The sequence below is a fragment of the Ambystoma mexicanum genome, chromosome 1p, assembly GCF_040938575.1.
Source record: "Ambystoma mexicanum isolate Mex_15411 chromosome 1p, UKY_AmexF1_1, whole genome shotgun sequence".
In the NCBI taxonomy this organism is placed as follows: Eukaryota; Metazoa; Chordata; class Amphibia; order Caudata; family Ambystomatidae; genus Ambystoma; species Ambystoma mexicanum.
Window position 1 is genome coordinate 1,390,754,634 of NC_090921.1, and position 18,448 is coordinate 1,390,773,081.

At 49.5% G+C, this 18,448-nt stretch overlaps 1 protein-coding gene across 1 annotated transcript in view; it reads left to right on the plus strand.

Moving 5' to 3' along the window:
- VPS35 (VPS35 retromer complex component) overlaps positions 1-18,448 on the plus strand; it is a 1,351,314-nt gene that overhangs the window by 899,860 nt on the left and 433,006 nt on the right. The window contains exon 13 of the mRNA XM_069607068.1: positions 8,465-8,587. Coding sequence (XP_069463169.1) covers positions 8,465-8,587 — 123 coding nt within the window. The remainder of the gene's footprint in view (positions 1-8,464; positions 8,588-18,448) is intronic.

The window sequence follows — 18,448 nt, forward strand, 5'->3', positions numbered from 1 at the left end:
TTATACTGAAAGTAAATTCAATCCTTTCTCCTATCTAGACAACTCTAGGTTAACACCACTTAATTAAAACAGAGGTGAGTGCTTAACGTTAGATGACACTCTAGTAGTTTCCAAGAAAGGGAGAGAAAAAGCAGAAATAGGTTAGACACACCACTCTAAGGTCCAGAACACTTGCAATAGGCTTAACGAAGAATAAAGTCACAGGTGAGCAAAAGTCACTAGGCAGGGCCCACTCTTAGAGTAGCCGGAGCGAAAATGTGCCCAAGATCACACTGTTAGTTAGAGATTCAAAGTCTTGCAAAGAGTCAAAAAGAGTTTAGAGTGGCTCAGAAAGTTTAGCCAAAGTGTCCCAGGCACTCCCAGGTTCGAAAGCCGGGGACTAAATCTACCCCGTACAGTCGGTAGCAAGGGAAGCCAGGCGGAACACAGTACCTTAAGCGGAAAGGATCCTCCAGCGGGGGCAGTTGTTCCAGGCAGCGACAGCAAGGCTCGACGTCGGTCAGGGGAGAAGAATATCTCGCTGAAGAGCAGAAGAGAAAGGTCGTAGCACTGCCCGGGAAGAAACCAGCCGCGGAGTCCTCCGGTTCAAGGGTTGGTACCGACTTTCGCGGTATGGGGGTAAAGTGTGGTATTCCGGATGCCGGGGTGCTTGGCACAGGCAAGGCGGCCACGAGATACCTCAAAAGGACGGAAAGAAGGCGAAAACTGGTTGTCCCCACCAGTCAAGGGAAGGAGCCACTCCGTTAAGAGTTCTCCTCGGTCGTCGGGAAAAAGTGGTGAGACGGTTCAGCAGGGCTCCACCGGGTGGTGTCGTCGAAGCAGGTCGGCTCAGCTCTTCCCTCGTCGGATTCTTGGTCCTGTGGCGACTTCTGAAGTCCCAGTCCCCAAAGCCCTGCTTTTATGCAGCAAACCCCCATTCACCCAGCCTAGCTGTCACTCAAACATGCTAAGTGGTGAGCCGGGCGGCTCACCACTTGGGCCAATCAGGACGGAGTGCGACTTGAGTTACCAAGGTAACTCAGTCCAGGGTGCCTAAATCCCCCTCCACCCCTCCTAAGTACCCCAGACAGAGTGGCACCACTTTGGAGGGCTTCTGTGGAGAAGCCCGCCAAAAGTGGAACAAAGGGCTCCACTTTGGGTCAGAGTTACAGAGGCGAACACCAACGCCATTTTAGAATCAAGTTTTGGCAAAAAGTCCCAACCGGAGTTATAAAAATAAATATATAAACCGGCGGTATGTTTAAGGCTACCGTAAATAAATAATTAAATGTGTTAGCCTAAAACAATGGGAAATCCCATAGGGAAATATTCGCGGTCGAATATAAAAAGTAGTTTCCACTGCCACCAGCCAAAACTCGATCAGGGGGGACGGAGACGTGCCCCCTCGACTAACAGACCCTGGGGCAATCGAATTGCCCCAGCCAGTACGTCCACAATATGATGGTTTGTACTGGTTCTGTTCAGGATTCAAGACTAGCAAAGTCTTTGGTGACTTTACATGCCCTGGGAGACAGTAGTCAGTCCCAGGGTATGGAGTCTATGTTGGGGAGTCCCTAGGACACCCCTGGGTCACGGCACAGAGGGTGCTGTGTGACCCACATCACAAAAATACATGAGGCCCTATGGAGTAAAAGACCCCATAGCCCATTCAACACAAGGTTTAACCAAGAAAACACACTTCAACATGTCCAAGAGTGAGGGTAAAAGAGTCTCACTCTTGGCAGGAGAAAAAAATTAAACCCCAGAAATCCAGCAAAGCTGCTGGGGGACTCACTAGGTAGGGAAATTCAGCCTAAACAGAGAATTCTCCCTAACACTCGCCCCCCCCAGACTAAGGGACAGGAGGATTTAATCCACTCCTGGATGAACCTCATACCTCTAGTCGATGATATACATCCTAGAGAGTCCATCAGCATTTTGATGGTGACACCTTGACCTATGCTTAAGGGAGAACTCAAAGGTTTTCTTTTGCAAGCTAAAGGACCTACAAACCCTTTGAGGAACATCAGTCTTTTTGTTATAGGGGATCTGGTTGACCAGTCCCTCAGAAGTTGGTACAACTTCTGAACCTATGTTAGGCTTTTTCAAGGGGTCCTTATAAAGGATTCCCTGAGATCTAGAGGGGCCTCCAAGGTTCCTCACCACCTCTCTTGTGGGAGCAGGTTGGGTCTTAGGCCTCTTGGTTGGAGGGGTTGGGGTTAGGCACTGCACCTGCTTCCCCTTCCTCTTAGATCTACCCTTACCTATTTTAGGAGTTTCCCCCCTAACATTAGGATTTGAGTTGGGGTCTTCAGTAGAAGGTCCAACAGTCTGAAGGTTTTTGGCCTTAGACTTTTCTTTTCTGGTTTTCCACCAGCACTGAGAATTACCAGTTCTCTCAGGTCCAGATAGGGGCCTAGTTGGTCTATCCACCTCTTCCTCAGAAGCAGGGGGAGTCAGAGACTCTGAGACTAGGGGAACAATGATGGAGCTTGGTTGGGGCACCCATGTTCCTAGCATACTATCCTGAAATGTGCCTGGGTTAGAGGTCAACTTACTAACACCAGGGCTTGTAGTGGGGTTCTCAGTAGAGGGTCCCACAGGCTTGGAAGGGTCCTTCAAGGTAGCCTTTCTAGCCAATTTGGTTAAGTTCTGCTTCTCCATACTGGGAGGCCTGGGGGTATGTGACACTACTCCTAGAGTTCTTAGGTCATTCCCTAACAGGACCTTCCCAGGTACCTCAGTCTGAACACTGACAGGGATCCTCACTGTCATGTTGTTACACTGAATGAGGGCTGGTAGAATAGGAACCATTTGGACAGGGCCTCCAGACATCTTAGTGGGACCTTTGGGTGCTTTGGCCACATCCTCAGGTTGAAAGAAGCTTTCATCCACTACTGTTCTGCTGGCCCCAGTGTCTCTCCTGGCAGGAGTATCCTGGCCATTGACAAGAACACTGTCCACATAATACACCTTAGAGTTAACAGGTAGGGAGTTATACACAACCCTATTCTGGGGACTAACCAGACCCATAGGCTCTAAGTTTACAGTTGCTTGAAGACCCAAGGGTTCTTCAGCAAAGAGTTCAAAGTGGGCACTAGCCATCTGTACTTCATCCTCAGGAGTGAAGGCTAAGGAGACTGTGCTGATCCCTGCAGGTTTACCCTTGCACTTGGGATCTCCTTTGATATGGTCAGTACCCTGACAGACATAGCATTGTCCAAATGCTCTCTGGAAGGGTGGCTTGTTCTGACCTCCTTCTGGCTTGTGGCCAGAAGGTACAGTAGCCTGACTAGGTTTCCCATGGGGCTTACCCTGGTTATTTTGTGGTTTGGGGCCCTCTTTGGGATAGGAATTATTAGAATTCTCTTTGGAGTCTTTTTTAGGCTGTTTCTCCCCATCCTTCTTCTGAGTTACCCCAGAATCCTTGTGAGTGGCCCTGTTGGCAACCCACAAGTCAGCAGCCTTAGCTAGTTTCCGGGAATCTAATTCCCTGGAATCAGCCAAGTGTTGTCTGAGCTCAGGAGAGCAGGCATCATAAATAGTCTCCAACATAAACAAATTCTTCATACCTTCATAAGTGTTCACCTTGTAACCCTTAATCCATCCCTCTAAGTTTTTCAAACATTCACTCACCCAGGTAGCCCAAGGGGTACCATCATGCTTTTTGAGGCTCCTAAACCTCTTAAGATACTGGGAAGGGGTCTTCCCAAACCTAGCTATCAAAGCTAGTTTCACACATTCATAGTCCTTCCTATCCTCCTCCCCCATCTCCATTACCACATCAGTTGCAACAGGGGGAAGCCTAGAGAACAACCAGGTGAGTAAGTCATTTCCTGTGATGTTCTGGAGCCCATGATTATATTCAAACAGAGACAACCAATCCAACACATCCAACTTAGGCTCATACATACCAACCAATTCTTTAGGCATCCGGGGTCTTTTAGGACTGGAACTTCTAGAGGAGCCAGAGAGAGAAACATTCTCAACAGATAATTTCTTCATTTCTAAGTCATACTTGAGCTCCATTTCCCTTAGCCTTAGTTCTTTGTCAGTTTGAGCATTAAGTTTCTTATACTCCAATTCTAGCTTCATTTTCTCCAGTTCAAAGTACTGAGGACTAAATGTGGGACCTGGTAAAGGTCCAGTAGGCACAGCAGGTAGAGCAGGCAGAGGCCTAGGGGGGACAGTTACAACAGCCTCACCCTCCTCTTCTGACTCTTCCTCAGAAACATCAACATTTTGCTCCATGTTAACTTCAATACTGTCATCTACAGTTGCTGGAGTGGTAGGCTCCTCTGAACCATCACCCAGACTTTGGTTAGCTAACAATCTTTCAATCAGCTCCATTTTCTTGCCCTTGGTCAGGAGATCCTTATGTTTACAGAGCACTCTTAAACAATCAGCAGTTTTGGCTGCAAGGGACTCTTGACTATAGCTTTCTATAACTGACATGTTAGAGGTTTTACTTTTTCAGTGCTAAGCTTTGTGGTTAGTTGCACTAAGGTATCTAAAGCACAATAAAATGTATACTCAATACAAATCCCACCGCTGTACACCAGTGTTAGGCAGAAACCTGTGCAGTTCCCTTGGGGAACACTGCAAAAGATTTAAGACTACAGGTAGAGCAGTAAACCCCTTTGGTAGCAGTCTGTACCACCCAGATTTACCTGGTAGCTGTGGCTGAGCAGTCAGACTTCTCTCAAGAAGAGTTAGGCAGTATGTAAAGTATACACAATATGTACCAAAACACAATAGCACAAGCAAACACTGACCAGAGCTTGGTTTCAAAAGTATATAGTTATTTATTTAAAATACACATAAGTTAAAAACACTCTAGCAAAAATATAGTAAAAGCACTTCAACACAGTTATACTGAAAGTAAATTCAATCCTTTCTCCTATCTAGACAACTCTAGGTTAACACCACTTAATTAAAACAGAGGTGAGTGCTTAACGTTAGATGACACTCTAGTAGTTTCCAAGAAAGGGAGAGAAAAAGCAGAAATAGGTTAGACACACCACTCTAAGGTCCAGAACACTTGCAATAGGCTTAACGAAGAATAAAGTCACAGGTGAGCAAAAGTCACTAGGCAGGGCCCACTCTTAGAGTAGCCGGAGCGAAAATGTGCCCAAGATCACACTGTTAGTTAGAGATTCAAAGTCTTGCAAAGAGTCAAAAAGAGTTTAGAGTGGCTCAGAAAGTTTAGCCAAAGTGTCCCAGGCACTCCCAGGTTCGAAAGCCGGGGACTAAATCTACCCCGTACAGTCGGTAGCAAGGGAAGCCAGGCGGAACACAGTACCTTAAGCGGAAAGGATCCTCCAGCGGGGGCAGTTGTTCCAGGCAGCGACAGCAAGGCTCGACGTCGGTCAGGGGAGAAGAATATCTCGCTGAAGAGCAGAAGAGAAAGGTCGTAGCACTGCCCGGGAAGAAACCAGCCGCGGAGTCCTCCGGTTCAAGGGTTGGTACCGACTTTCGCGGTATGGGGGTAAAGTGTGGTATTCCGGATGCCGGGGTGCTTGGCACAGGCAAGGCGGCCACGAGATACCTCAAAAGGACGGAAAGAAGGCGAAAACTGGTTGTCCCCACCAGTCAAGGGAAGGAGCCACTCCGTTAAGAGTTCTCCTCGGTCGTCGGGAAAAAGTGGTGAGACGGTTCAGCAGGGCTCCACCGGGTGGTGTCGTCGAAGCAGGTCGGCTCAGCTCTTCCCTCGTCGGATTCTTGGTCCTGTGGCGACTTCTGAAGTCCCAGTCCCCAAAGCCCTGCTTTTATGCAGCAAACCCCCATTCACCCAGCCTAGCTGTCACTCAAACATGCTAAGTGGTGAGCCGGGCGGCTCACCACTTGGGCCAATCAGGACGGAGTGCGACTTGAGTTACCAAGGTAACTCAGTCCAGGGTGCCTAAATCCCCCTCCACCCCTCCTAAGTACCCCAGACAGAGTGGCACCACTTTGGAGGGCTTCTGTGGAGAAGCCCGCCAAAAGTGGAACAAAGGGCTCCACTTTGGGTCAGAGTTACAGAGGCGAACACCAACGCCATTTTAGAATCAAGTTTTGGCAAAAAGTCCCAACCGGAGTTATAAAAATAAATATATAAACCGGCGGTATGTTTAAGGCTACCGTAAATAAATAATTAAATGTGTTAGCCTAAAACAATGGGAAATCCCATAGGGAAATATTCGCGGTCGAATATAAAAAGTAGTTTCCACTGCCACCAGCCAAAACTCGATCAGGGGGGACGGAGACGTGCCCCCTCGACTAACAGACCCTGGGGCAATCGAATTGCCCCAGCCAGTACGTCCACAATATGATGGTTTGTACTGGTTCTGTTCAGGATTCAAGACTAGCAAAGTCTTTGGTGACTTTACATGCCCTGGGAGACAGTAGTCAGTCCCAGGGTATGGAGTCTATGTTGGGGAGTCCCTAGGACACCCCTGGGTCACGGCACAGAGGGTGCTGTGTGACCCACATCACAAAAATACATGAGGCCCTATGGAGTAAAAGACCCCATAGCCCATTCAACACAAGGTTTAACCAAGAAAACACACTTCAACATGTCCAAGAGTGAGGGTAAAAGAGTCTCACTCTTGGCAGGAGAAAAAAATTAAACCCCAGAAATCCAGCAAAGCTGCTGGGGGACTCACTAGGTAGGGAAATTCAGCCTAAACAGAGAATTCTCCCTAACATCTACTCTTATCTGCTTTATTAAATCTGTACTTGCGTTACACTTCATGCTACCTCATGTCAGAAACAAAACCATCTGAGGGACAAAGGCGCTTGAAAGACCATGGTTACAGTAGGCGTCGCACTAGGGATAGTATTACTGGCACGCCCTGTCAAAGTCCTTTTTTCGAGTTTCGAAAACAAAAAATGTAATACTCTGCGGCTACCACTAGATGTGGGCCTATGCATAGCATGTGAATCTAAGCAGATACAAGCATCAGAAATACGATTACAGTGAGTAATGTATCCCATTTAAAAACCTTAAAAGCTCTTGGCCGAGTTCAGAGTTTGGCGGTATTTCAACAGTAAATACATCAAAATACTGCCAGAATCGATTACCAGTCCCACCACTTGGTCCTGTGCTTTTACCACAGGATTACAAGTGGTGGAAGAGTGGTGTTGTACTAAGACTCCATTGGGGATTTTCTGGGTAATTACCACCAGTGGAATTACCGAGTGATGGAGCATCAAGCTCGAGTTAAATCCTTCACTTTTCATCCAAAAATCTGCAGAATTACCACTTGAAATTTCTGCCAGAAGTTTAAATTTGTCAGTGCAGGAAAGGTGGTGGCACTTTTTTCTCACACTGCCCAACTTGTAATGAGCCTCTCTATCCCTAGTCTCATATTACACTATGCCCAACAAGTGTAAAAAACTTCAGTCCAAGATTTAAGTCGTGTTTGTTGGAAACTCCGACCTTGAAAGAATTCTAGCCCACGACCCAGCAAGGATCCAGACAACCCCAAGGCCATGAACTTTAAATACTTTCCATTTTCATCACACTTATAATTACAAAATTAATGTTATCCAACGTGTGTTGGCCCGAGGTTTTGGAATAGATCTTTGGAAAAAAATGAACCCTTCATAATTTGCTGTTTTATTCTGACACTATTTGGAAATATTGTAATTGATTCAAATTATTACGAGTGCAATATAATCCTAAGAGTTTTGCGGCATCAAATACCTCAAAAAATGTAATTTTATATTGGAAAGCTTGAAGACTATCCTTGACCTTTCATGATCCCCCATGGTTTCAACCCATATGCTTGGAATATACAGTATTGTGTGCAAAATGGAAAAAGCATCTGCATGGGCATGTTTGTCCAATAAAGAGATGTTGTACAGTGTTCATGGATTTCTAGCAAAAATTACCCGTACTCTGCACAGGTTCTGTAGGCAGACATAACACATATATTGTTGAACATCGATGATACTGTTGGTCGCTGTCCTGAGTTGTTTATCATTTGATGTACTTTGCACTACAAAGTAAACTGCACTGAGAGGGGCGCGTGCGTCTGGCCAACATACCCCGGAGCAAATGTGGTGGGGAGGCGAGAGTTGGCATGCTGCAGCTTACTGGTACCTTCTGTGCGCTTTCCCCACCTGTTGACTCACCCTGGCGCGGTACAAATATCTCAGAAACAGTGCATCCTAGGACCTTGAAATGTGGTTTTTGAAGGACCAATAAGCCTTAGAGTTTAGTTCCTCCTGTCAAGACACTTAAAATGAGCTTTGTCCAGTCCTTCTACAACAACATTGAACTTTCGCTGATGTCAGGCAACCGTCTCTTGTGTGAATGGGCTGAATCCAGGGAAAAAGTTGGAGTGTCCAAATGTCATATAGCCAGTAATGTCCGGCAGGTCCTAACTATCCACAATTTGGTGCACATTGGTGTCACGATGTGGAATTGTATAAGGAACAAAGAGGGAGATTAAATGTCTCATTGCGCTGACCTCCAATTGTTTTATTCATTTTTTTTTAGATCCTTAACACAGCCAGAAAACATTTCGGGGCAGGTGGGAACCAGAGGATTCGTTACACTTTACCCCCATTGGTTTTTGCTGCGTATCGACTTGCTTTTCGCTACAAGGAGAATTCCAATGTGGTAGGTCTTTTTTCAGTCACCTCTATGTACCATTTCATTATTGATTTTCTTCTGAAGTAAGGAAAGAGCATGCACTGTCCATGCCAGTTCTGGTACTTTCTAATAACAAGAAATGCTTAGTATTTTGGCTAGGTTGGTTCTATGTTCATTCATCCCCAGTTTTATTTTAGCTGCTTTTTTGACGAAAATATTTTGCCGAAAAAAAGTATCAACTTTTTATTTTTATTTGGGCCCCCCCCCAAACCTCCCCTCCCCTAACATGTATTCCCTATATCCCACCACACCCTGCCCCTTATGTGCCCTTTACCCCCCTCCATATTTTTCGATGATATGTTGGGCAAAAAGTGCAGTGGAAATAAAACGGGCGATAAATGAACGTCGTACAGCTAGGTTCTATATATTTGCTTAACAATATGCAGCACTTTTTGTGTACTGTTAAAATGTGCTATTCACTCAAAATATTTAATTCTGCCCGTTACACATCCCTATATGATTATTTCAAGCTCTAACTGCAAAATTTCCCTTTTTACTTTGTTTCTCGAAAGGTCTAGGAACTCTGCAAAACAGGGGCTGCTGCCTGGAATTAATAATCACTTTTTTGTGTAGACTCACTGGGTTTCGCTCAGGACATCTCTCTCTGCCATTGCCTCCCCATCAGTTCTCCTGTCTCCAACAATGGATTCTTGCTTAAGAGTATGGCGTTACTGTACTTCGATTCTGCTTACTTGCACTGGCATTGCTGTCCGCAATTGTAATGGTGGCTTTGTGCAATTGCAGCCTCTGGTGTTTCACCTTGGCCTCTTGTTCTTGACCCTCCTTTTCAGCTTTGTTCTTTGGCATCCTGGGGCGTGTCTCTGTGTCATGTGTTCACTCTGCAGGGTGACTCTGTATTATACATTTGCTGTCTAACCGCTTGTTAGTCAAGATTGTATGTAGTACTCTGTGGGAGACTACACCAACCTTGTCATCCTGGTAATAGGTAACCCAACCTTTGGTATACACAGGTTGGTAGTGTGGCTGAGCAGCCAGGCTTATCTGAAGAGGGGTCAATGTGAGCAGTAGGGTTTTTACACAGAGATTCAAAGTGACAGTATTCAAATAAACTCTTACACTCAAGGTTTCTTGATTAAACAATGTATTAATTTATTTAACAGTCAGTTGAATAAGCCTTCTTCAGAACGGAGCAATATATTTGTAACACAAAAATACACTTCAAAATACACCTCCTTAGTTTCTCTAAATCAGCAAGTACCCATTTGGGATGGCACACAGATTGTTCCTACAACCTACAGTGACTTAAATAACTAGGACACTGTGGACATTAATATATCACTGTTACATTTAGAGCAATACTGAGTTTGCTGTCGAAGAAAAGGGTTTGGGAATAAAACAAAGGTTCTCCAGCATGGGGTCTGGCATGGATTCACATGCTCATGAATATTCCCCGTCGTCAGGCTGGGAATCCTCGGTAAAGAAAAAAAAATCAGTATCGGTTTCGTTTCTGATCTGTCTTTCTTAGTAGTAACCTATCACTGGTCTCTGGGTCATACTGCCCCCAGCCAATGACTGCCCTCTCCCTAAGCCCCTCCCCTGGCAGCCATCCTCAGATTTTTACCACACGTTCAAGTGTTGGGAGTCCTCGTGCTATAGCTCTCGAACTTTTACTGCGTTTTCGCGCTTTTTTCAAAGACATTTTCTCATTTTTTTGGTTAAATCGAGCCTCAAGCTCCACCGTTCTACTTCCGATCAACGGGGACCCGTTTCGGAATTTTCTACGCCCCTCAAGGGTGAAGTTTTCATCGAGTTACGCTTCTTGGAGGACTCCAGAAGATCTGAGGCCTACCATGGACATGGCCCAGGACATGGGAAGCTCGACACCCGGATCCAAGCTGTTCAGGAACTGCCCTGGATGCGGGTTACAGAATGTTTTCAAAGAGGATGAGCATTTGAGATGTCTCTACTGCCTTCATGAGGACAGGATGCACGTGGAGAAGGACTGTGCGTTCTGCAAGAACCTTTCGGAACGGACCATGAGGGTTCGTTGTTCCCGCCTCGCCAGCTGGCTGGAGAAGGGCCCAGCAAGTGAGAAGAAGAAAAGGTCAGAGCGGTCTTCGAAGTCCTGTGAGGGCGCCCCGGCGACGGGGGCCCAACAGAAGGCTAAGCACCGCGAGTCTGCGGGCACCGGGAGCGCCGAACGGTCGGGCTCTTCGGCTGCCAGGCAGGGCGCGCCTTCCCCGGCAACATCAACCACGAGCCAACGCTCTGGTTCGGGGCAGAGGAAATCTGGAGAGGCCCCGGTCGATCTCGAAGGATTCAGCCGAGGGGGAGCGAGGCGGTGACCCTCCCCCCAAGGTGAAGGCCTCAAGCGCGTCCAAGGTGGTGAAGTCCTTGATTCACCCGGCTAAGGCCTCTATCGAGGGAGTCGTGGCGGACCTGGCGAAGCCTGGGGAGGCTACACCAGTGGAGGCGATCTCGGGACCCAGAGTTTCCCTGCCACCGTGGAGGGAATCCTCTTTCCAGCCCATCGACAAGACCCCTGTGAAGACCCCGGTGGAAAAAGAGGGGGGTGGGCCGGTGGCCATTACGGACACGGATTCAGCTTCTGAGGAGGTGCTGGTGGAAACCGTGAAGAACCTCAACAAGAGGTTCGAGAAGGTACGATCCCACGGGAGGGATCCCGAAGAGGTGGTCGAAGAAAGCGATGGTGGCGCTGACGAGGCCCCAGTGCAGGAGCAGCCATCCCTCCCGTCGCAGCCATTGCCCGAGCCTCAGGATAACTCGGCGGCCATTTTGATGGCAATCCAAACCTTATGCACAGAGATAAGAACGAGATTACCACGAACCCCGGCGGACAATCCAGAACCGGGTCCGTCGGGATGCCCTCCCAACAAGCGGAGGAGAGTTCATCCCTCCACGTCCTTCATGCCCCCACGACCTGTAGAGCCCTCATCCCCCTCACCGGACCCCAGGGATGATACAGCAACGGATACGACGACGGGAGTGGATGAAGGTGGTGACGACGGGACGGACCTTCCATCACCACTCCCTCGGGCTCCCCCCTGACGAAATTGGCTTTCACGCCATGATCGCCAGGGCATCCAAGCTCTTCCAGCTCTGCCCCGAGGAACAGAAGGAGGGTTTCCTCCATCAACGGCGAGAGGCCAAGAGAAAGACGGTCCTCGCGGTACCGTTACTCAACAATATCTGGGACGAGTGACTTGCGATCATGAAGAACCCGTCCACGACGCCTGCCAAGAGGGACAGGTACGAGAAGAAGTACTGGGTCCCCGACGCCGCCCCTTTGTGCATCAGGGCTCAACCTATGCCGGATTCGGTCATCTCAGCGGCCGCCAAGAAGAATGTGTCGGGGGCAACAGCCTCAACCTCTACTTCCCCACCTTATGGCGAGGGTAAGAAATTGGACGCCATGTGGTGACGGTCATCTCGTCGGCGGCAACGACAATTAAGGCGGCCAACGCCTTAGCGATTGTGGCTCATTACGACAGGGAGCTGTGGTACAAGATAGCTCCCCTACTGGACTTCCTACCAGAGGACAAGAGGGCAGAGGCCCTGGAGATTCTGCAGGAAGGTGAGGTGGCGTCGGACCACGCCATAACGGTGGCAACGGACATTGCTGACACTGGGTTTCGCCAGTTAGGCAACGGTGTTTGCCTTCGACGACGAGGCTGGTTCAAGGTGACAGACTTCCGTCAGGACGTGCAGACCAGGGGTTTTGGACATGCTCTTCGACGGCAACAACCTGTTTGGGAAAACAGTGGCTGAGTCGCTGCAGGCCATCAAGGCCGACACAGAGACGGCCCGAGCCCTGGGAGTCCTTCAGCAACGACGGCCCTTTTGGAGTGCCGGAGGCAGAGAGGGGGGACTCCAAGGGATCAGGCGGTGGCTCCTCTATGTACCGCCAGGCGGCCTGCTCCTCGTCCCAGGAGGCTTACAGAGGTTGCGGCAAGCAAGGAGGATCTCAGCATCGTCGCCAAGGAGGCACGGCCGCCTCCAAACAAGATTGAACCGACCGTAGCATCGGGCCCCCACCGAAGCACCCCGGTGGGAGGCCGGCTGGCAAAGTTTGTCAGCGTGTGGGAGTCCATCTCCACCGACCGTTGGGTGCTGGATGCCCTGGCCCACGGACACACTCTCGAATTACAAAAGCAGTGTCCCCGCATTCCTCCCGTGGCCAGGAAGGAAAATCACGTTCCTCAACTGTTGTTGGAGGTAAAGGAGATGCTCAAGAAAGGTGCCATCGAGCTCGTCCCCAAGAGGCTCCAGGGCTCCGGAGTATACTCAAGATACTTCCTCGTCAGAATGAAGACAGGCGGTTGGCGCCCCATCCTGGAACTATGTCGGTTGAACAAATGCATCAAGGCACAGAAGTTCGGGATGGTAACTCTCCAGCACGTGCTGGGACAGCTGGAGGAGGGCGACTTCCCATCGTCGTTGGACTTGCAGGATGCTTACTTCCACATCCCCATCCTAAAAGGACACCGAAAGTTCCTCAGATTCGTAGTCCAAGGACGCCACTACCAATTCAGAGCTCTGTCATTCGGATTGAAGTCGGCACCCAGGGTGTTCACCAAGTGCCTAGCACCAGTGGCGGCGCGGCTGCGCCTGCAGGGGATCCATGTCTACCCCTACCTGGACGACTGGCTCATCCGTGCAAGGACAAGAGAACTCGCCGTCAAGCACACGGCGAAGACAGTCCGCTTACTCACAGAGCTGGGTTTCTCCATCTACCCGAAATCCCATTTGGTTCAGTCGCAGGCGGCACTGTTTCTGGGAGCAAAGCTCAATACAGTGGAACGATTGGCGTCTCCGTCGGAGGAAAGGACGAAGGCCATCTTAGGCAAGGTGCAGCCCCTGCTAGCCACGGATGTGGCCATGGTGAGATCCATCAAGTCCCTCCTCGGAATGATGTCCTCATGCATCCATCTAGTGCGCCTGTGCAGGCTACGGATGCACAGGAGTTCCTCGACGCCCGCTGCTTGCATCAGTGGAAGCAGTGGGCAGCTTCGAAGACAAGATCCCACTCGACAAGGTTTTCCGTCGGGCGATTCAGTGGTGGGGCACCCGTGCACAACTCACGGCGGGCACGGACTTCCAGACCCCGGCACATCAGGAGACGGTGACTACGGACGCCTCCCTGGAGGGATGGGGTACGCACACCGGAGATCTCCACGCAAGAGGCCTTTGGCTCCCGTAGGAGAGGTCTCTCCACATCAACATCTTGGAGCTCTGCGCCGTGTTCTGGGCGCTCAAGTCGTTCCTCCCGTCCCTCAAGGGCAAGGTCGTGAGGATCTTCACCGACAACACCACCACAATGTTCTACATCAGGAAGCAGGGAGGCACCAGATCCCCAGCCCTAGCCAAGGAGGCCCAGGATCTGTGGCACTGGGCCGTCGCTCAGGGGATGTTTCTGGCTCCCTTCCATATGGCAGGAATAAAAAACGCCATCACCGACTCACTGAGCAGGGAGCTGCGCTCGTGCCACCAGTGGGAACTACGCCAGGATCAAGTGGATCGGCTCTTCCAATGATGGGGCAAACCCCAGATCAACCTGTTTGCGACGGCGACGAACTCCAAGTGCCAGAGGTTCGCCAGCAGGTTTCCCCAGCCGAGGAGCATGGGCGATTCTTTCTCGCTCCCCTGGGACGGCCTGTTCCTGTATGCGTTTCCTCCGTTGCCGCTGCTGCTTCGACTCATCAGCCAGCTCAAGAGGTCCCAGTGCAGGATGATCCTTGTTAGACCGGCGTGGCCGAGACAGATCTGGTTCCCGGACCTTCTGGACGTCTCAGCGTCCCCACCAGTCAAGCTGTCGACGGACGCAGATCTTCTCTCCAGAGAGGGATGTGTCATTCTTCATCACGACCCGGAGTCGCTGAGCTTGCAGGCCTGGCTCCTGCAGCACTAGAGTTTGGAGGCTATGATATCCCAGCTGACTGCAGAGAGGTTCTTGCAAAGGCCAGGGCGTCCTCAACTCTCAAGTGCTACGGACATAAGTGGAAGAGGTTCTTTGTCTGGTGCCGTGCACAGAAGATCAACCCTCTACGGATTACGATTACGGCACCTCAAGTGCTACCATATACCTACTGTCGCTGGCCAAAGCTGGACTAGCTCACGCTTCCATCAAGATACATCTGGCAGCGATATCCCGATACACCAGAACTGCAGGGCGGCCGTCCTTGTGTTCTCATCGACTGGTGAAGGAATTTATGAAGGGACTGTTCCGATCGTTCACGCCGGTGAAGGCTTCAGCCCCGGCTTGGGAGCTCAACGTGGTGCTGACCAGGCTCATGGGGCCACCATTTGAGCCTTTGCATTCGGCTCTGTTGAAGTTCCTGTCGTGGAAGACAGCGTTCCTTGTGGCCATCACCTCCGTGCGACGCGTGGTAGAGATTCAGGCCCTATCCTGCAAGCCTCCATACTTGACTTTTCACGATACGAGGGTGGTGCTGAGGACGCACCCCTCTTTCATGCCCAAGGTGCCGTCGGACTTCCATCTTAACGAGCCCTTGGTGTTACCAGTTTTCTTTCCGTCACCTTTGTCGCCGGCCGAGTGGACTTTGAACTTGCTGGATGTAGCTAGAGCGCTGAAGTTCTACGTGGACCGAACGAAGAGTTTTCGGAAAACATCACAGCTGTTTGTGAACTTTGGACCTGTGAACCAAGGGAAGGCTCTCTCGAAGGCTTCCATTTCCAGATGGCTCTCCGGCTGCATCATGCACTGTCATCGGTTGGCCAACCGACCGTTTCCCGGCCGTCCGAGAGCCCATTCGACCAGAGCGATCGCTGCTACTACGGCGTTCTTGTCTGGTGTGCCCCTGCTGGACATCTGCCGGGCTGCTACGTGGAGGTCGACACACACCTTCACGAGATTCTACTGCGTCGACCGGGATTCCAGGGACGAGTCCAGAGTCGGCAAAGCAGTGTTGCGCAACCTGTTTGCCTGAAGGTGCGCCTGGTGATGAGGTAAGAGTTGCTTAATGTTGAGTTTATGTAATGCTTAATGTTGAGCCTTTTGCCACCTCCCGTGGTTGTGCATGTGTGTACTGCTATGTATTCTTATATTCATGAGCGTGTGAATCCATGCCAGACCCCATGCTGGAAAAGGAACAAGTTACTTACCTGTAACTGTTGTTCTCCAGCATGGGTCTGGCTTGGATTCACATGCGAACCCTCCCTCCTTCCCCTCTGCGGCTCTTTACTTGGTCATACTGCAACTTTACGTGCTACCAAATCTGAGGATGGCTGCAAGGGGAGGGGCTTAGGGAGAGGGCAATCATTGGATGGGGGCAGTATGACCCAGAGACCAGTGATTGGTTACTACTAATAAAGACAGATCAGAAACGAAACTGATGCTGATTTTCTCTTTAACAAGGATTCCCAGCCTGACGACAGGGAATATTCATGAGCATGTGAATCCATGCCAGACCCATGCTGGAGAACAACAGTTACAGGTTAGTAATGTGTTCCTTAAACAAATATTCTTAAGCAGGTAAGGACTTTTTAACCCTCAATGCAAAGTAAATTAACACTTTCCTGGAGGAAAGATAAAGCACAAAGTCGGAGTTAAGAAGAGTCTTTCAGGGAGCCAGGCCAGCCAATGTTAATTGAACAAAAGTCTAGGTGAGCTGAAGCACTTCTTGCAGGTATATAAAAGTCTTGCACAATGTTTTAGAAGTCTTTGTAGAAAAAGTAGAATCACTGTAGGGCCACAAGCTGGGAGGCTTGTAAGGGGCAAAGCTGCAAGCAACTCTGCAAAAGCAACCAAGACAGTCTCAACTGAGAACTAGCAAGGCTACACGACAAGAGGTAAGTCCCCTTAGTTTTACAGTACCTTTAGTTAGAAGAAATTGGTTCCAGCTGGCTTCTGTTCCTGTGTAGGTCTGCAGATCCTGTTGTTCCTGGGCCTCAGTCGTGGGGACAAGAGGCAGGGCATCTGGGGACTCCTGCACTACGAATGGAAGGTCGGCGGCAGCAATGGGCAAACTTCAGATCAGCGGCACTTTGTGGTTTCAGCTCCTCGCGGCTCTCGCAACTAGCACCACCGCGGTTCTCGGATACCACTATGGACTTTCCTCGAATCTGGGGTCAGCACTCTGTTGAGATGCGTTAGGCAAGATTGTATGGATTACCCTTTGGGTGCACTACAACAACCCTGACCTCCTGGTAATAGGAACCCAACCTTTGGTATAAGTCTGTACTACACAGGTTGGTAGCGTGTTGAGCAGCCAGACTTATCTCAAGAGGGTCAATGTGAGCTGTAGGGGAGTTACACAGAGATTCACAGTGACACGTATTAAAAAAAACTGTTATACACAAGGTTTCTTGATTAAACAATTATTAATTTATTTAACAGTCAGTTTGAGTAAGCCTTCTTCAGAAGGGGCAATATAATAGTAACACACAAATACACTCCAAAATACACACTCTTAGTTTCACTTAATCATTAAGTACCCATTTGGGATGGCACACAGACACTTCCTTCACCCTCAGGTGACTTAAATAACTAGGACACAGTGGACATTGATATGAGTGTTGCTTTTAGGGCAATACTTAGTAATATGTCAAAGAAAAAGATTATTAGAATAAAACAAGAGATCACACAAATATTCTGAAGCAGGTAAATACTTTTGAAAACCCCCCAATGCAACGTTAGTTAACCCCTTCCTGGACGGAAGACCAAACACAATGTCAGAAGGAAGAGAAGGAAGAAGTCATTCAGGGAGCCAGGCTAGGCCAAAGTCAATTGGGCAAAAGTCTAGGTGAGCTGAAGCACTTCTTGCAGGTAGGTAAATGTCTTGCACAATGTTTTAGAATCATTTGTAGAAAAGAAGAAATCGAAGCAGGGCCACAAGCTGATTCGGCTAAAGCTGATAGCAACTCTGCAAAAGCAACCAAGACAAGTCTCAACTGAGAACAAGTGAGGTTACACAACAAGAGGTATGTTCTCTTAGACTTTACAGTACCTTTGGTTAGCAGAAAAGGGCTTTGGCTGGCTTCTGTTCCGGAGCAGCTCTGCAGTTCCTGGGCCTCAGTCCTGGGGACAAGAGGGAGGACGTATGGATGACTCCTACACTGCAACGGGACGGTCGGCGACAGAAAAAGACCCACTTCTAATCAGTGGTACTTTGCGGTTTCAGCTCCTTGCGTCTCAGCAAATAGCAACACTGCAGACTCTTGGCTGTCGAGATGGGCTTTCCTTGCATCTGGGGTCCAACACTGTTGAGGTGGCTCATGCTCGGTCAGTCCTGCTTCCTGGGAGTCCGGAGGATCTTCCTTTAGCTTTTGGCCAACTTAGAAGCAACACACACAATCAGGTGTTCTTCTCCCTGGCTCTACGGTTTCCAGCAGCAACGGCAGTGGAAATGTAACCAGCTTCGAGAGGATGTCCATGTAGCTTGCTTTGGAGTTGATTGGTCCCACCAACCGAAGGGCAGAAGTCGTCCTTGCAGTGCTTCTCTAGTCAAGGCGAATTCGAAGCTTCAGCACAGCAGCAGGGCTTCACCGGACAAACCAACGGTTCAGGAGTTGCAGCAGGCGTCTCTTGCAAGTTCTTCTTCAGATTCCTTCGTCCAGTGGTCGACTCTGCCTTCCATGCCAAGAAGCCTCCCCTTTTATGCAGGTTTCTCCCATTCATTCCAGCCCAGCTGTCAGTCACCCAGCAGGGTGTCTGTCCTTGCCGGACAACCAGCCGGCCATTCACCTAGGAGTGCATTCCTGTCTCCTAGGCGACTAAGCACAGGGAGTTTTGGGCACCTTCCTCACTTACTGCCCCCGCCAGACTCCCTGGAGCCAGAGGCGGGCTTCACTCGTGAATCCTGCCAAAGACAAAATGATCAAAGGGAC